Raw genomic sequence first — 18,071 nt, 5'->3', positions numbered from 1 at the left:
TATCCCAGGACTTCTGGATCATGACCTGAGCCAAAGGCAGATGCTTAACCAACTGAGCTACCCAGGCACCCCATAAGTCTTTCTTAACAAACTTCTAAAAAGTAAGAACTAATAAAGCAACGATTTCTGAAATAGCACCATGTAGAATTTTGAATAAAGAAACCTAACATGTTATTGGCATGAACTTATTAAATTAAATCATTTGGACACAAAATTTGTATTATTTTTTAACTCTTACAAGGATATTTTTATTGAATTATAGAAAACTTCATTCATTAGATACATACCCAGTTTTAGCAAAATTTGTCCAGTATGTCATAACAACTGCACTCAGCATCACATCATTTTTGGAGAAATTGCAAGGAAATAACTCTGTAGGTCCAATCATGGGGATTCCTAGTACGTAGGGAACTTCATCTCCATGAGCTGCATCAGCCCAAGCTGGAACCTGATCTGTTTGGCAATGATGGTAAAAGGCATAGAAATATGTAGGTGAACCAAAGTTTGAGTGAAGATCTGCTGTAGCTACAGCTGGTGCCACCCACTGATGATCTGTAAACAAAGCCAATAATGTCTTCCTTCTGGTTTCAGGGTTATGACGGTCAGCCCAGTCAGTGTACATGAATTTAATGGTTTCTCTCAAAACATCTTTGCCTTCAGGATATCCATATAAATTATCAACAAAATTGGAAACGGCGAAGTCAAAATCACTAGCTGATATGCCATCATCACTATCTACTATGTTCTCAACAAATTTTAACCCTTCCCCTTGGTTAACTCCTAACATTATATCATAGTTGAGAAACTCTCCTTGCTCCATCAATATCTGAGGGTCATCTGGTATTACATCGCCATCAATCACGGGTCCGAAGGCTATGTGGTATCGTGCTGGTTGAATATCTTGGTCAACAAGTTCTTTGTAAGGCTTCTTCTGTAGGCATTCCACTAACTCTACTGTATCTGAAACATTGCAACCAACTTTTGTGGCCAACATTCTAGCATATTTTGCAGGTTGGAAACTAACAGCCCAGCTGGAAAGGGCTGTTCCGCTTTGAGCTATTGCTCGCTGAAAAAGTCCTACGGGAAGAACAACAAAGAGTTTGAGATGACTTTTGAATAACATTGTGGTAAAACAGTAACATCTGATTTTTTTAGGTGTGTATATAAAAACCCATATACAACTCAAGAAACAGGAAGATAGAGACATTTTTGTTTAAGAGAAGGTACATTAAGTCATCCCCAGGGTATAAGGAGTCGGAGAGGTAGACTAAGTCTCATGCTTTGAATGGCAACTGTTTTAGGGATCAAGGAGGCAATAAGCAAGGAGAAATGGAGAATGTGTAAATATTAGTGGTACAAAGTCCCAAATATTTTTTTTCACTCAACATATAAACACCTAGGTTATTATAAAAGTCAACCAGATGGGTTTTCCCCCCTTTACTCTTCATTAGACTTTGTATTGTTTTTTGAGAATATTTTTTCCAATTTGGCTGCATGTGTCTTCCATCAAAATGGCTCTGTATGTTTGTTTTATTCAGACTTACTTAAAAAAAAAAAAAAAAGAATTGTTGGGAGCTTACATAGCTACTGGGGCTGGGGATTTGCTAATACCCTGGGGATGGCCCTGAAGTCACACAGAACAGAATATCACTTTAGACATACTCTTTCCAGCTCTTCATGTCAGACATAGTGTGCTGAATATTCATCTTTCAGAAGAAGACATAACATTTGAAGTGTTTTCACTAGGTTAAAGGAAAAACCATCAGCAGAAGGATTCAGTGGGGGAGGTGGGGTTGTGTGATTTAACTTTTTCCACTGTTGAATGTGCACTGCTATATTTTATCATAAAAGATGAAAAATACATGGTCCACTGCTTTTAACTTAATTGCATTTAAGAATTATAAATCATGGTCCCATATGCAGTTTGATAAGAGCTGCATGCCATTCAAATTTACAAATGCACTTTATCTACCCATTAAGGTATTTTCAAACAAAATTCTTGTTTTAAAAACATAATTGGTCTATTTTCTTTTAAAAATTATACTTATTATCAATTTCCAAATATAGCTTTGTAGTTCAGTTATTTAAACACATGCTCAATTATTCATATGTGTTAATGAGATAAGAATTCTTTTCACAAAGGTGCTAAAGCAGTGTCTGAATTAGAAGCAAAGTTTTAGATTTTTCTCCAAACATGTATATGTACTCAAAATGTCTATAATATGCTCCTAGATAATTCTAAAAATATTCAAAAAGTCAAACAGTACCAATTAAATTTGTTTTGGTTTCTGACATCTTTATGAACATATTTTTAGTTTGCCAGAGCAAAGTATGCTAGAGCGAATGATATAAATACAGATAATTTTTAAAAAATTATGTGTGTGTTTGTTAACATTTGTTCAGAGAAATATTTTACTAATTACAATTAAAATAAACCTGGAGGTTATTTCCCATTTCAGGGGCTCAATGATATTAACTAAATATACCAAAAAAGATGTGGCAAAGATGCACGTCATATTAAATGTTGTCTGAGATATGCCGTCTGGATAGTATTGGAAAAACCATATATTTTATCATTAGTGAAAATGCTTATTATGTGTATTCAAGCTGTGGCTGACTCCTGGTATATATGGGGCTAAACACTGCTGCAGCTCTGGGGGGTTTGTAGACTTAAATCTGCGTCTGTGTAGGAGACAGAATTAACCTGATGATTTTAAGGTATCTCCCGGGCATCTCCAGGTAAAAATCAAGCAGCCTTTTTTGTGGAGATAAGCTTATGACTAAACTAAATGTAAGTCCATTTCTCTGGTCCCACAAGGACAGAAGAGTGTGATGGAATGTTATATTTTCAACTGTTGGCATAGCAATTGGCCACTGTTTACCAAAATATCAACAGATGAAAGCAATGCTAGCCAATGAAATAATTGGTTTATCTCTTTATCAATTGCTAGTTTTATACTCGTTGACTGGCTTTGGTGCCCACTTTTGCTCTACATTTAGAAAAACTTCTAGAATAAATAGGAAGAAATAACTTTTGAGATCAAGTGACCCTATGAAGTCTGAACACATTGTCTAATGTTAACCTACGTAAATATTGGCACTAGTATAGTCTTCAGCTAGAACAATATAATCTCCTCAATTAAAAAAAAAAAACAACAACAAAGTTTGCTATTTCAAAATAAGTCACTTCATTACAGACCAAAATCTCTATATAATTAGGAATGTTCTTATATGTGTCATTTTGTCATCTCAAACCAGAACTCTACTAACACAAATGAGATGTTACATAAACTATAATATAAATTAAGTCTATGATAATATATGATTCTCCAAATATATATACTCATTTAACGATATGCTGTTCTTTAGAAATTCCACATCAGTGTATCTTTGATACTGAAAATAAATATTCTATGTCTGATGCTCATATCATAAAACTCAGTCTTACAAATCGACGGGGTATACTTCCTATATATAAAATGACAGTAAAAAAGCAGAAAACACTAAATGGTCTATGTTGATGTGTATTCTCTATCTCCCTATCTATTATGTACAATGGAGAAAAAGTATTTGCTTTTGCAGATTTTTTCCAAAAAACCCACTTCTGTTCTGGTGGATATTTCAAGTTAATAATGAATGCAATTAGGATGAGTGACTTAAATTCATGGTAAAATGGGAATTCATAAAAATACCCAACATGATGAGCCTTGGGCAGGCCTTGGGGAAAAGGGTGTCAAGGCCAGAAAATGGAGACAAGAAAAATATTTCATGGGCTTATGCAGCTTCAGTACTTCATGCTGCTTTAAAGCCAAGCTTTTGGGGGTGGGGAGGGGGGGAATAACACTTTTGAAGTTGAAAAAGCACAGATTCAAACCTAATTTTCCTTTTAATGAAAAGCTCTACTAGTGACCTTGATGCTTTGACAATTTTGGATCATGCATGCAAAATAATCAAACATCCATTCTGTACTCAGACAACAAGTGAAAACCTTGTTTCCGGACAAACCAGCTTATGACTGCCTCCTTATCTTTTTACCAGTAAAAGGTTTTACATGTCTATTGTCTTGAAAATAGATTATACACAATCCTTGCATTTAGAAAGAACCTGTCTTTGATTTTTGATTACTGAATAAACAGAGACGACAGAACTGTGAACATCTTTGATTTTTCCCCAAAATCACCCTTTGAGAGGAAAGAAAAGTAACTGTAATGCTAACTATTCTGAAGTGTGCTTGAAAGGGCATCCTTACCAAGCCCCACAGGAGACAAAGAAAAGAGTTTGACGAAAATTGAAACATGCATAGAAAAGCTGAAGAAACAAAATTTTAAACAGTTATTGAGCTCAACCTAACACTCAGTTTGAACAGAGAAATATATACAGAGCATCACATACTACTGATGGTGGTGGCATGCAGACACCAAAATTGTCAAAATTTGCAACCTGCATAATACCTTTGGTTGAATTGCTCCAACGGTTACCTTCAGAATAATGGGATAAAGTCAGCAGATTGACACATGAACCCCCAGCGCCAGATCCAAAAACAGTGATTCTTAAGGGGTCACCACCAAAGAATCCAATGTTCTCACTAGTCCATCTTAAAGCCTGTATGAGATCAAGGAGTCCATAGTTTCCTTTTGCAGCCTGATCCCCTGTGCTCAAGAAACCTGGAAGACCAAAATGAAAAGATATCTTAGAACACCTTTTTGAGTTGACATGAATCAAATAGACATTCAATATAAATAGAATTGAAGCATGTGCTCATCAAGGTGCGTAGAGTCCAAGTTCTTTTTTTTTTTTTTTTGAGTCCAAGTTCTTTAATAAAAAAATTACTTCCCATCAAAATAAAAGAATATACTTTAGGAAGAATAGTAGCCACTGAAGAATGACATTTATCTTCCCCAGTTACCCAGGTAAAAAACCATCAGCAGAATGTAACAGAAGGTAACAGGGGGCAGGTAAAGAGAACGAAAACATCCTATAAAACCTCAGGAGAGACATACTACCAGCCAGGTTACTTGGAGACATTCGGGATAGTACCACAGGGCATACGAGAAGGTGCTTTTGCATAAAACACTGTGTCAGTCCTCAGGGTGCTCATAGTTTAACATGGTTGGAATTTAAGAAATGGGTCACAGAGTGGCAGGATGTGAGGGTGAAGAGCAGGGGTGTCTTTTTTTTTAAGATTATTTATTTATTTATTTATTCATTAGAGACACAGAGAGAGGCAGATTCACAGGCAGAGGGAGAAGCAGGCTCCCTGCGGGGAACCTGATATGGGACTCAATCCCGGGACCCCAGGATCACGCCCTGAGCTGAAGGCAGACACTCAAAGGCTGAGCCACCTGGGTGTCCCAAGAGCAGGGGTTTCTAAGGCTTGTGCATAAAATTATATGCAACTCTGCACGTAGGTGTCTAAGTGCATTTTAATCAAAGATGGTCCAGGCTTAAGAAAGAATCACTGTGTTAGAGATAATTTGAGACCACATTTTGGAATACCTGATATGCTAAACTGAGCATATTGGCTCAATTAGAAAATAACATAGACTAATTGGAGGTTTTTGAAAGGTTCAGACTCATATACCTGGGATGTTTAAAGCTCCAGTTTTACAGTAAATCTGATGATCAGGAGGGATATATGTTGCATAATAAAAACAAAGTAGAGAAGAGGTTACAGGGATCTGAATTGACAGAGTGGTAAAGGCAATTGAAAAAAAGGAGAAAACATTTTTGTGGCTCTAAGAACTGAGTGACTATCTTTTAATATTTTTTTTAATTTTTATTTATTTTTGATAGTCACAGAGAGAGAGAGAGAGAGGCAGAGACACAGGCAGAGGGAGAAGCAGGCTCCATGCACCAGGAGCCCAAAGTGGGATTTGATCCTGGGTCTCCAGGATCGCGCCCTGGGCCAAAGGCAGGCGCTAAACAGCTGCGCCACCCAGGGATCCCTGAGTGACTTTCTTATATGTGGAGGTTGTTAGGGAGAGAAGTAAAAGATATTACTTTAATAATACTTTAAACATATTCATTCATTTCACTGACTTAATAGCCTTTATAATACACTTATTATAATTTATAGAACAAATATCTACTCTCACAAATATCTACTCTCTAATATATTTCCACATTTGGTATAAATGAGAAGATATAAAGCAATTCATAAAAGATTCCATTTTATTGACTATTCACATATTGTGTAGAAAATATTTAGAGACATATGACATATAAATTGATTATTTTCATGGATGTAATTTCCAATCTCACCATGTTTAGAGAACTATTTTTTCTTTAGATATATTCTCTTACTGCAGACCCATTATAGAAACTCAACATAAAAAAGTATAAATTGTTTTGTTCAATTTGAAATACACCTTTATTTTTTGAATATAATTATTTTATAACTATACCAGGAAGTCAGTTATATTAGTGATAACAGTATCTATCAGTTGAGTCAATCAATCTATACTCAAAATGAATATAGGGACAAGAAATTCTTTAGGGTCATTGTAGGGAGCAATAGATGAAGACAAATCTTGAATAATTTTGAAAAAAGAAAGGAAGAAAGAAAAAGAAAGAAAGAAAGAAAGAAAGAAAGAAAGAAAGAAAGAAAGAAAGAAAGGAAGGAAGAAATGAAGATGATTAGTCATTGTTTTCCTACAAGACCAAAAATTCTAAGAAACAAAAACATGATCTCTAGTTCACTGTGTATGTGCATGTGCATGTGCATGAGTATGTGTATGTGTATATGTGTGTGTAGAACCCTGGAAATCAATCACCTTTGAGATGAAGGTTAACTTTTAAAAAATAGTATCCAAATGAATACATCTTTCTGGTCATATTCATTACTTTTAAAATTAATCTACATAACAATTTAAGGAATTTTCATGGTATCTTCTTACAAAGAAGCCCTTTCAGGAGCACCTGGTTGGCTTAGTTGGTTAAGCAGCCGATTCTTGATTTCTGCTCAGGTCTTGATCTCAGGGTCATGAGATTGAGCCCCTTGGGTTCGTGCTGAGCATGGAGTCACCTGAGATTCTCTCTCCCCCTCTTCCTCTGCTCCCCACCCCCCTTATGTGTTCTCTCAAAAAAAGAAGCACTTTCAAATTCTCAGTAGTCATATAATGAGAGCATATTAAAATACAAAACAAAAACATGACAAAGAACTCTTTTAACTTTACTTGGTATTAAGTGAATTTTGGCGTAAGACAGAACCATTGGTTTAAATTCCTTAAGGGATCCATTACAAATGTTTTGATCTATAAACATGGACTGATGGCATTAACCCTGAAAACAACATTATAGAAGGATTATGGTGTGTTAGATACAAAGGACTCTTGAAGGATAAAGGAGGTATAAATGTGTGTGTGTGTAGGATAGAGGAAGAGAGAGAGAGAAAGAGAATGAATGAGAGAATGAGAGCACACTCTAGGTAGTTTATTACCTAGATTTCTATATCACAAATACATTCAAATAGAAATTTGATTTCTGAATGTAGCTCATGCCACTCAGTGCAAACCCTAGGATTTGTATTTAATTCCTCTTGAAATAATATTGAGTAATTCCAGTAATATTCAAATGAATCTCTATATTCACACAAAAATTGACTTCCCAATAAAATAATCATAATTCAATATGTAGCATGTGGAGAACCATAGTAATAAGATGATTATCTCTACTGTAACTAAAAAAAAAAAAAAAAAATCCACTCTAAAAATCCAGTTTTAGTAGCACCATTTTAAGCACTCTGGTAGGTTGGCCAAATAATTTTGTGTTGATATAGCAAACTTGTGAAAGCAATTGTCTGAAGAGCAACTTCTACTTTATATATAATTTAAAGAAATCTTGTATCATTTTCAAGAAAAAAACTTTTTGAACCAAATCAATTCAATTCCAAGGTTGCACTATTAAGTCATAGCATGGAAAATGGAGCACGTTTTCAGGTAGAAGATATTGTCCTAGGCTTGGAGTGTCCATGCTACTCTGTCAAACTTCATTTTTACCTTTCATTCCTGAGTTTCCTTCACTGTTGATTTTTATTTCATGTGTATGCTGTAGTTTTTGTATCTATGTCATCTATCTATCCAGCTATCTCTCTCATTCTATCAATTTTTTCTCCCCATGTTTTGCAGCCAACCTGCTACCACATTGTTTGGTGAAAGCCTCAGGCTATTGGCCCAGGTGCCTGCCAACTTGGGCAGTGATGGCCGATTTCATTAAACAAGGGAGCATGTCTAACCCAGAGGCAACCAGAAAATTTGTGTTGAGCACTAGTACCAATATCATTGTTTTTCTTCCAAACCACACAGTTTACAGGTCATATTATGGCATCTATCATCTATCTATCTATCTATCTATCTATCTATCTATCTATCTATCATCTATTCAACTAAAAGCAAATGATCATTAGCATGAACTCAGAGAGCCACTATGAGTTTTACATGAGAAAAAATAATAGATGCCTGCTGCCTTTGTTAAGGTCAATCAATCGATCATGTCTATCTTTTTAGACCTGATAAAGTAATACTATACGCTGGTATGAATTCTTTGTTTTCTGATGCTATATTCAAGCAAAACTTTGAGTCTCGGCCAAGGGAGAAAAATGAGGAATGTTGAGCAAATCATGGCCTTACAAGACACAGTGTGCTAATTACCCAAGTGATGTGCAGCATTCTTTAGATCTAGCTGTCCAGTGAGGTGTCATTTAAAGTTCTTTTGAAAACTGACTTAGCTGCTATGTTCTTAATAGCAGAATTATTTCAGGTCACTCTAGCTGGAACTTTACATTGGATTGTTCAACTGCAGTCCAGCCATGGCAGAAATCAATTTTACAAAGATCCTAAAGTGTTGCTTACCTTCATGATTACTTTGGGAACAATTTTTTCCCTTAATGACACTTAAAGTCTTTCTCTATAGTCACTCACTGTATCTAGCCTCTCCTGACCTTCATGTATAAGCTCCTACGATATAATCGATGTCCTGATGCAAGGACACATATTTTGTAAGACAGAACAATAATGATGACAAGATCTTCTCTTCTGGGGGGGATAGCAAAAGAACTTTCCAGAAAACAATATTCAACTATTTAATTTCCTTGACTCATGAATATAGAACCCTGAAAAAATGATTACTTTGAAACTCATGGTAAACTTTCAAAATTCACAATTACAAGTATGCCAAGAATTATTTCAGTGGCTCATAATACACTACAATTCTCATTTGACTATGTGTTCAAATGGAATTTATTTAATACCATTCTTCCCATCTAAAAATTCATCCTATTAAAAAGCGTCTTCAATCATTGTTTTTCCTACATGGACCACTAGTCCTACTGATCTGATTAAATTTACTGAGCAGGTTTGGCATCAATTTGATGTTTACCTAATCTGGCAAGTAGGATTACTTGCAGGTGTTAGTGAGTAACCAAGCAACTGAACATGGGCTCACAGGCCCTTGGAAGGGAAAAAATCAGATCAGGCGTAAAATAAATTGGCAAGGGGAAAATAAATAAAAATAGATAATCACTGTAACTACGTATTGGTTTGGGCTACTGATGTCCACCAAATTCAGATTGGCAGACCAGAAGGAATGTGAGAGAAGCTAAGTTAAGTTGTCTGGCCGCAGCCCTGCAGCTGATTGGTTGATCCATTCTCTAGTCAAGTCTCAGTATAACCACATAGACAACATGTTTACAATGTAAACCAAAAGAAAAGCAGAGTGCTTCTCAGTAGAAAAAAGGATTTAAACATATTCAGGGAGGAAACTGAGACTAGGAAAAATGCAGACTGTTTATACTTGAGATTACATCTAGAATATCAGAAATTGAAGATGTCAGTGATTGTGTACTATAGGTGCTGTACATGTGCTTTCTTTTATGTGGGGGGCAGATTTGAATGTCTGTGCTTATGGTGTTTAATATCTGAAAGATTATATATATATATTTAGAGTTCTCCGTCTGTGTTCATGCTATGAAAAAGTAGGAAAGAATCTTCCGTGTTTATCAATTCTGTTGCCTAGATACAGGTGGTTGTGGTTGGTCTTTGAGGCAAATTGATAAGAACTTCAAAGCAGAGGCCATACTGAGCATTAAAGGGCCAGCCTTGCAGACATGAGACTTTGAATGATAGGTAGGCATCCTTCTAGGGACCTGGGACTACAGATCAGAAAAATAACTCATTAAGGATTTTGCATCTTAAACATAAAAGGATTGAAAAATGTGGGATTAATATCTCAAATTCTCCCAACTAAAAATCCAACTGAAAAGACCATGTGCTGACTCTCCTTATCTTCTTAGCCATCAAATCCAGTTCTTGCTCTGTGCTCTGTCTCTATTTCCTGCCTTCCACTCATCTTCCTGACTTATTCTAGGTCTCCTCTTTTCTTCTTAGACTCATGAAATCCTTCTAACTAGTCACTCAAAAAATAGCAAACAATTCTTCTATTTCATCACCAGAATCAAATTTTGAAAGATATTATCTTCCAATGATGGACACTGAAATATCGAAATAACATCCCTATGTTAACGCACATTGGACAGTTTCCCTTCATTACTCTTTGAGTCAAGATTGTTTAAAATAAGACGGTTTAAAATTCCTCAAATTGGACAATTTGGGGTCTGTGTAGGGAAAAGAACACACATAATATCATTTAATTACCCATCACCTCCAGTTAACATCCTTGCTAATGTGTTCTCTTGAGAGCTCTTGTTCTTCTTTGAAACAACAAAGGATAAAGTCAAAATAATTTCCTTTTTGTATGTATCCTCTGGAAAAAAAATTTACTCTCAAATGGTTGATCTTTTAATATCATATAACTTGGCAGTATTTCCAAAATTTTATATTTTCATACATTTATCTATTGATTATCTAATATCTATCTATCTATCTATCTATCTATCTATCATCATCATCATCATCTACCTATTTATTTATTGTGAGATAATTTGCTTTTTAATGGCTCATCTTTGGGAAAAGTAAACTGAATTACAGGCCAACTCCCCTGATTGCTGACAGCTGGACATGGGGAAGGTGAAAGTGACTACTAACATTCCTGAAGAGAAGATACCAGTAGATGTCTCTCTATTTTTCAACCCCCAAATTTCCCATATTTTTGTCATTGCCAAGGTAAACAGATGAGATTGATCCTTCTGTATTATAGCCAATGCTGACATTTGTGACTCCTTCCCCCATAAATAGGAGTGGAGAAAAAAAGACCCCAGTTTTCTTAGCCTCGAATTGTGTTCATTTTTCCAATTTCAAGAATGGCCCAAGACACTAGGGAAAAAAATCACTCCCAACCCCGGATCCCACACCATTATGCTATTTTTCACTCCAACCTGAGGCTGTTAACATTCACATTTCTTGGACTGTGTGTCAAGAAACGCTTATGGAACATTCCCTGAATTAGGTTATTGTGTACTTCCTGCCTATTTGAATCTGGACAACAGACCTGGTATCAAAACTGACAACATTCCTGTGCTTTCTGAATAACTGTTCTCAAGGAAGCGAAAAACGAGAACTTTCCTTTCTGAAAGAGCTACTTAGAGGAAAGAAGTCACATTGTTAATTTCTAATTGCTCTGATTATGCAGGAATGTGTCTAATGATTTAAAAACATAATTTGCTTCAAAGCATGGCATTCAGGGAGCCACAGTGGCTACCATATAAGAAAAATCTTCAGCAACTACATAGTTCAGAACTACATAGCTTCAGGAGCAGTAAGGAGTATAAAATATTACAAATATCTATCTAATGCATATTTCAGTCTCTCTTATGTGCTCCTGTTCTAAGATGTGTGTGTGTGTGTGTGTGTGTGTGTGTGTGTTGTAATTTATCACTTGTATTTATAATGTGTTCATTTTCTTTATTTTCTCTGCCCTGGATGCTTCACTGTACCTGCCCCCCTCCCCCAATGGCCATTCTGTACATATTTTCTGAATAAAGGCGGACGTTAACGTGTTATGATTGTCACAATATGGAGATCAACAATTAAACTTTCCAAATGAAGGAGGTCTCTGTGTCTTTCTTTGATGACGGCAACAAAGTAGGAATTTTGGAGCCTCTCAGCAGCCAATCTGTTTGGAAAAACATAGAATGGTGGTAGCATCCTTACGAGGAGGAAACTAGGGCTGTCCTGGGTAGGGCCCTCCGGAAGGGAGAAGAGGACACACTGGCCAGCAAACTGACCCAGAATATGCACCCAGATTGTTGGCCTAAGAACACAATGTTTGAGAGACATTTGAGATTCTCTCAGTAGGTAATGTTATGAGAAGAGCACCAGACTTAGCAGGACAACTTGGGTGTACAAGCAAGTTGCTGTGTGAGTTAGTTAGCCACTCGGAGCCCCAGCTTCCTAACAGACAATATTAATAGTAGTATTTGCCCTATGGAGTTCTCATAATTAAAAGATAGCATCTTGGTACACAGGGTGGCTTAATATATGTTGGGTAAAACTCCTCTGGTTTTAATCAACTAAATTTGACCACCTATTTTCAGGGCCAGTGAAAATCACCACCTATTTCATTAAAACTATTTTCCTAATCACCACCTATTTCATTAAAAACATTCTTCAGTCTTTACTGAAAAAAATGAATTTCAAAAGAATTAAAAAATTTCAATCACAAAAAAAGTTAAATGTATGTATATAAACAACAGGGTTAAATTTACCACAGAGGTTTTTATTTTAATTTAATTTTATTTTTTAAACTTTAACAAAAATAATATTTTTAACGTTTATTTATTTATTTGGGGGGGGCAGAGAGAGAATGGGAGAGAGTCTTAAGCAGACTCCATGCTGAATGTACTGAGTGCAGGGCACGGAGCCCTACATGGGGCTTGATCTCACAACTCTGAGATCACAACTTGAGCTGAAACCAAGAGTTAGATGTTCAACTGGCTGTGCCATCCAGGAGCCCATTATTTTTATTTTTATTTTTATTTTTATTTTTATTTAGTTTTATTTTTTTTAATTGTTTTTAGAGAAGGAGAGAGAGAGTGAATTGTGGGGGAGAGGGCTGAAGGAGAGGAAGAGAGAGAATCTTAAGCAGGCTCCATGCCCAGTGTGGAGCACAACGGGAAGCTAGATCTCACAAACCTTGGGCCAAAATTGAAAGTCAGTCACTTGACTGACTGAGCCACCCAAATGTCCCAATTATATTTTTTTATTTTATTGAAGTGTAACTGACATACAATATTATAATAGTTCCAGGTGTACAACATAGTGATTTGGCTTTTGTGTGCATTACAAAATGATCATTTCAGTAAATCTAGTTATCACCCATCACTATGCAAAGTTAATACAATATTATTGTCTAAATTTCCCATACTATACATTACACCTAGATACGACTTATTTATCTTATAACTGCAAGTTTGTACTTGATCCCCGTCAGTCATTTTGCCCAGCCCCTAGACCCCCTTCCCTCTGGAAACCACCAGTCTGTGCTCTGTCATAGAGGTTTTGAAATTGTTCTACAGGCTGTAGTTGGCAAGACAATTAAAAATACGTATGTCGCCCTCTAAATTTTAATTGGGTAATGAGGATATTTGTTATGACATAAACGCATTTAGTGAATCTTCTTAAGTGTAGAAAGCATATTTGTGTTCATTGTAGATAGTTCCTTAGAATTCAACTCAAACATTTAATTGGGTTGTATTGTAATACGAATAGTTTTATAAGCCAAATTACTGTGATGATGATTAAATAGCAGACATTGAGCTTGATTTGATCACTCAAAAACTATTTTAGAATAGTTAGCAAAATGGTTAAAACATCATAGTAGTACTTTTTTTAGATATAGAAGAAAATAGCAGAAAAAGATGAGTGATGAATAACTTTGACTATTACAGACGGCAGGAGTCAACTGCACGTGGCTGAGACCTGGGTGGGAAGGAGAGATGTTGTGTTCTTCAATCCCACACCAGCTGCCCCTGAGAAAGACACAGCTAATAATAAAAAGAAAAAGAAAAAAAAAAGAAGGGTAGGAGATAAAGTCTGGGTAATGAATAAGCTTAACTAATTAACTTAAGACAACTTAACTAATTTCATAAGAATATTGACCAAATAAGATTGTTTTAAATATTTTATTTCTACCATAGCAGGATTTTTTGAGAAGATAAATATTGTCCTAAGGTATGACTAGTAAAATCTGATAGTCACTAAACACTTCTTTCATTATATTCTTCTCTATTAAAAGCTCATCTGCCTGATTTGGCCATTTTAAGACTTTCTATTTTTGAAAACTTCCAAATTACCAAAACATTTCATAAATAGTACAAAAATTTACCATGCACTTTGTCATCCAGATTTCCATACTAACATCCATACTAACATCTTCCTTCCTTTTTCCTCCCTCCCTCCCTTCCTCTCTCCCTTCCTGCCCTCTTTCCTACTCATTCTTTCTTCCTTCTTCCCTCCCTCCCTCCGCTTTATCCTTCCTTCCACCAGCTCTCACTCCCCTCCCCCTATCAAATCTGGAATCACATGTTGAATTTAGTTTTTCACTTAAACTCCTTAATTGTAAACGGTTTTGTTGGTCTTTCCTTGTTTTTCTTGACCTTGATATTTTTCAAAGAATACGGGTCAGTTATTATGTAGAAAGTCCCTTAATTAAGATCTGTCTGAAATTTCTTGAGGATTATATTTCCTCAGGTTATGAATTTTTGACAAAAGGACCATAGAAGGAATGTATTTCTCAGTTCATCAAAACAAGAGCTCACAATGTTGATTTGTCTCAAGACCACTTGGGTAAGGTGGTAATTTTCCATGTTTCTTCAGTTAAGTTACTATTTTTCCCTTTGCAGTTAATAAATTAAAGGTAGGCGGATTATGTTGATCGTGGGTACATGTCCTGCTTCTTACCATACTGTCATTGGCTAATTCTGGCATCTTTTATGATTCTTATCTGAAACAAATATTAATTTCATTATTTACTTTATTCTCAGTTGGAATTGGCAGTAATAAAAATATTTCCTTTCTCCCCAATTTGTATTCATTCATTTACTCATATCATTATGGACTCAGAGATTTTTATTTTATTCTAGGGGCTATCATCTTTTCCTTTCATTTATTTTGATGCCTATGCTATCCCTTATTTGCCAGTAGGATTCCATCCATGGTGGCTGCTATGTCATTTTGACATGTCTCCATCATCTTTGGGCACATCCTCACTTCTCATTATTTTATAAGAAACCCCTACTACTTTTGGGGTCTTGGACCTCCCTTTGGTTAAAATTTTTGAATAGTCTTTTCATATAAAAAGCAATAAAATTTTTTCTTAGTAATTGTGAAAATTAAATTTACAAAGTAATTTAGTAAAAGTAAATTAAGATCATGAAAATTAATTACTAGAATGACAAAACATTTTAGTAATTATAAAAAACAGAAACAAGCTTATCCTGGAATTTTGGAATAAGGGATATCTCATTTGTGAAAAAGTGTCACATAATAAGGTTGAAACCACTAATCTGGAACAATACTAAATAATGTCACCAACACCACATATGAAGTACCAACACACACCACCACACACACAGAAACACACATCTACATACCAAACAAAAATGATGGCAATAACAAATTTGCGACTCACCCTAGCTAAAGATATTTTAATGCCTCAAAATATACAGATTATGGGAAGAACATGGTGACATGAGTTACCTACAGTGAAAATCTACAATATACAGTAGCCAAAGCTACAGTATAAAGAAAATTACACTAAACTACTTCCTAATAGATCTCTGATGAAACTTGAATGAATCCAAATTTTCCACTCTCAAATTTTATTTTTTTTAATTTTATTTATTTTTCACTCTCAAATTTCAAATTACAAAGTTGTCTGTGTTTTCTTTTAAAATCAACTTTTCCCAGGAAGTTTCAATTAGTGATTCTTAAAAGTTTGTGAACCCTAGATTAGGGCCATATGGCATGCCTTTTGGAGCAGCTGCTGAGTGTACATAAAGGCACTAGAACGGACTCCAAATATCCTGAGGCAAACCAATCCCAGAGACCAATGTGGTAGCACCAGCGGCTGGCCTCGGGTAATCTCATTTACTAATGCCGAAGGGATATATGATAGGTTTTACTTAGATGTTAGCAATAAATCCACCTAATATTGAAAATTGGAATGACTTTTTGAGTTGTACTTAAGCATAAGTAACATGGGGATGTTGGCCCCTGCAATCCATCAGAAGTGTTGTCTGGAGCCCCAAATCTATTGCTGTGTTAATCTGTGAAAGCTCACCAAGGAGAAATTACTCATGCAACTTGGCCTTCAGTTGGAGAAATTTTTCAAAAGTTTTCCTAGACCAGCAATTCCTACGGTAGCTAATATGGATCTTCAGCTCAGAGGGTCATGGAATGCTGTTCCATAGTGAAGGAAATATTGAAACAAGTAGAAGGTCAATTTAGAAGAAGCAGTGATCTGAATCTCCCCCAGGGTGCCCTCACATTAAGTTTGGATTTGTAATTGAAAATAAATCTTTCATGTCTGGGTGACAAGTCTGAGGTCCTGTTCTGGGTGCAGTTTTCACTAAGCATTATATTTTCCAGTTTGAAGCCACTGTCCTTTTCAGCTGATTTGACCTGCAATGCCACAGTAGGATGTTGGCTGCCAAGTGATTAGCTATTCAAGAAAAAAGTGAAACTAATCTCTGTATTAATATACATGAGGTGAAATGAGAAAGAATCTGAGACTCGAAGGCATGGAGACCGATGTTACAAGCTGTGCAGTGAGGCATACTCCCCCAGATCCAGTAGCAGAATCAAACCCCACAGAGGAAGGGTGACATTTGGCAGAGGTGGTGCAGGAGACAGCTGCCGTGGGTTGAAGTGACAGCTTGATTTTCTAGCACTTTAATGGAAAGAGTTAGTCCTTTTGCAGAATAAAAAAGAGCATCCTGTCATTACGGCACTTAGTAAAAGGCATACAAGTGCAGGATTCAATTTTTTCCTTTACATTGAGGATTGGAAGGGCGCTAGAGTGAAGAGAAGGTGTGAGATATCCTGCCAGAAGAACCTGCAGGTTCTTCTATATAGATAGAGAAAATATAGATATTTGTTGATCTATAAACCATGTCTATTATCGCATCTATAAAGGCTACGGAGGAACCTTTATATAGACTTTACCTCTGTTAGAAGTATTCCTTCTTTCTCTTAGGGAATCAAATAATCATGAAGACCAATTATTAGCACAAATACGAATCTTTTGACAAAAACAGGTCCATTCAATCCACATTTGGTAGATACCTACTCTTTCCAGGCACTCTGCTAGCTGCTCAATACACAAAGTCTAGTAGGACCTGTCCCCTGTGCTTCAGAAAGTTAGGTTTCATGGTAGGTACCTACCAAATACAGAAAGAGTGTGTGAGAAAGAGTCCCTGAACTCTACCTGTTTAACCAGAATCTCTGGCGGGTGGAATATGTACTTTTAGCAAGTGGCAAGGTGTTTTTGCTGCACACTAAAATTTGAAAACAGTAAGAAATTGGTTGTGGATTTCTTTACTCAAGCAATTCATTACATTGTATATATTTGCTCTTCTTTTTGCTTTACTCATCAACTATTTCCATATAATTCTGTGTTACAGGATGATGATGACGAAAGTTTGGTATATGAAACTCTCTACACTTTTGACCTTTTCTCCAGACTACCTTTCATGCATCCGTAACTATCTAGACAACCAAGGGTATTTTCCCATGCTAAAACTAGATCTCCCACAACAACAAAAAAATGATCATGCAAGGCCTATTCTAATATACTTTTATTAATTTTTCTTGCAGTTAAAAATGATTAATTTTTATTTACAAATAATCCTTATATTTCCAAAGGAAAGGAAAAACTGGACTTTAAAATGTGAGGCAATAAAATATCTAATCTCACTTTTAAGGTCCTAACAACTTTGGGGGAAAAAAGCTCTCCTTTATAAACTAATTTTATTATTTGCTTTGCTAGGAAATTCTTTTCAGAGCTGAAATATCTATGTAGCTTAAGCCAGTTTCCTTTTGTTCTGTGCTCAGAGAAGATGGAAAACATCTGGCAGGTTCTTCTGGCAGGATATTCAAGGAAAATCTTTACTCTTCAGG

General features: G+C 35.8%; 1 protein-coding gene across 9 annotated transcripts in view; it reads right to left on the bottom strand.

The window, feature by feature from the left end:
- Nucleotides 1-18,071, bottom strand: part of NLGN1 (neuroligin 1) — an 817,938-nt gene that overhangs the window by 6,914 nt on the left and 792,953 nt on the right. For 6 of the 9 annotated variants that reach the window (XM_049105692.1, XM_049105691.1, XM_049105690.1 and 3 more), the window contains 2 exons: nucleotides 4,452-4,664; nucleotides 288-1,077 (listed from right to left, as the gene is read on the bottom strand). In XM_049105692.1, coding sequence (XP_048961649.1) covers nucleotides 288-1,077; nucleotides 4,452-4,664 — 1,003 coding nt within the window. The remainder of the gene's footprint in view (nucleotides 1-287; nucleotides 1,078-4,451; nucleotides 4,665-18,071) is intronic. The other 3 variants (XM_049105693.1, XM_025425629.3, XM_025425631.3) reach the window with 1 other exon arrangement.

Source organism: Canis lupus, chromosome 34 (genome assembly GCF_003254725.2).
Source record: "Canis lupus dingo isolate Sandy chromosome 34, ASM325472v2, whole genome shotgun sequence".
Classification (NCBI taxonomy): domain Eukaryota; kingdom Metazoa; phylum Chordata; class Mammalia; order Carnivora; family Canidae; genus Canis; species Canis lupus.
Note: the sequence above shows the minus strand (reverse complement) of the source record. Positions and strands in the feature narration are given on the sequence as shown.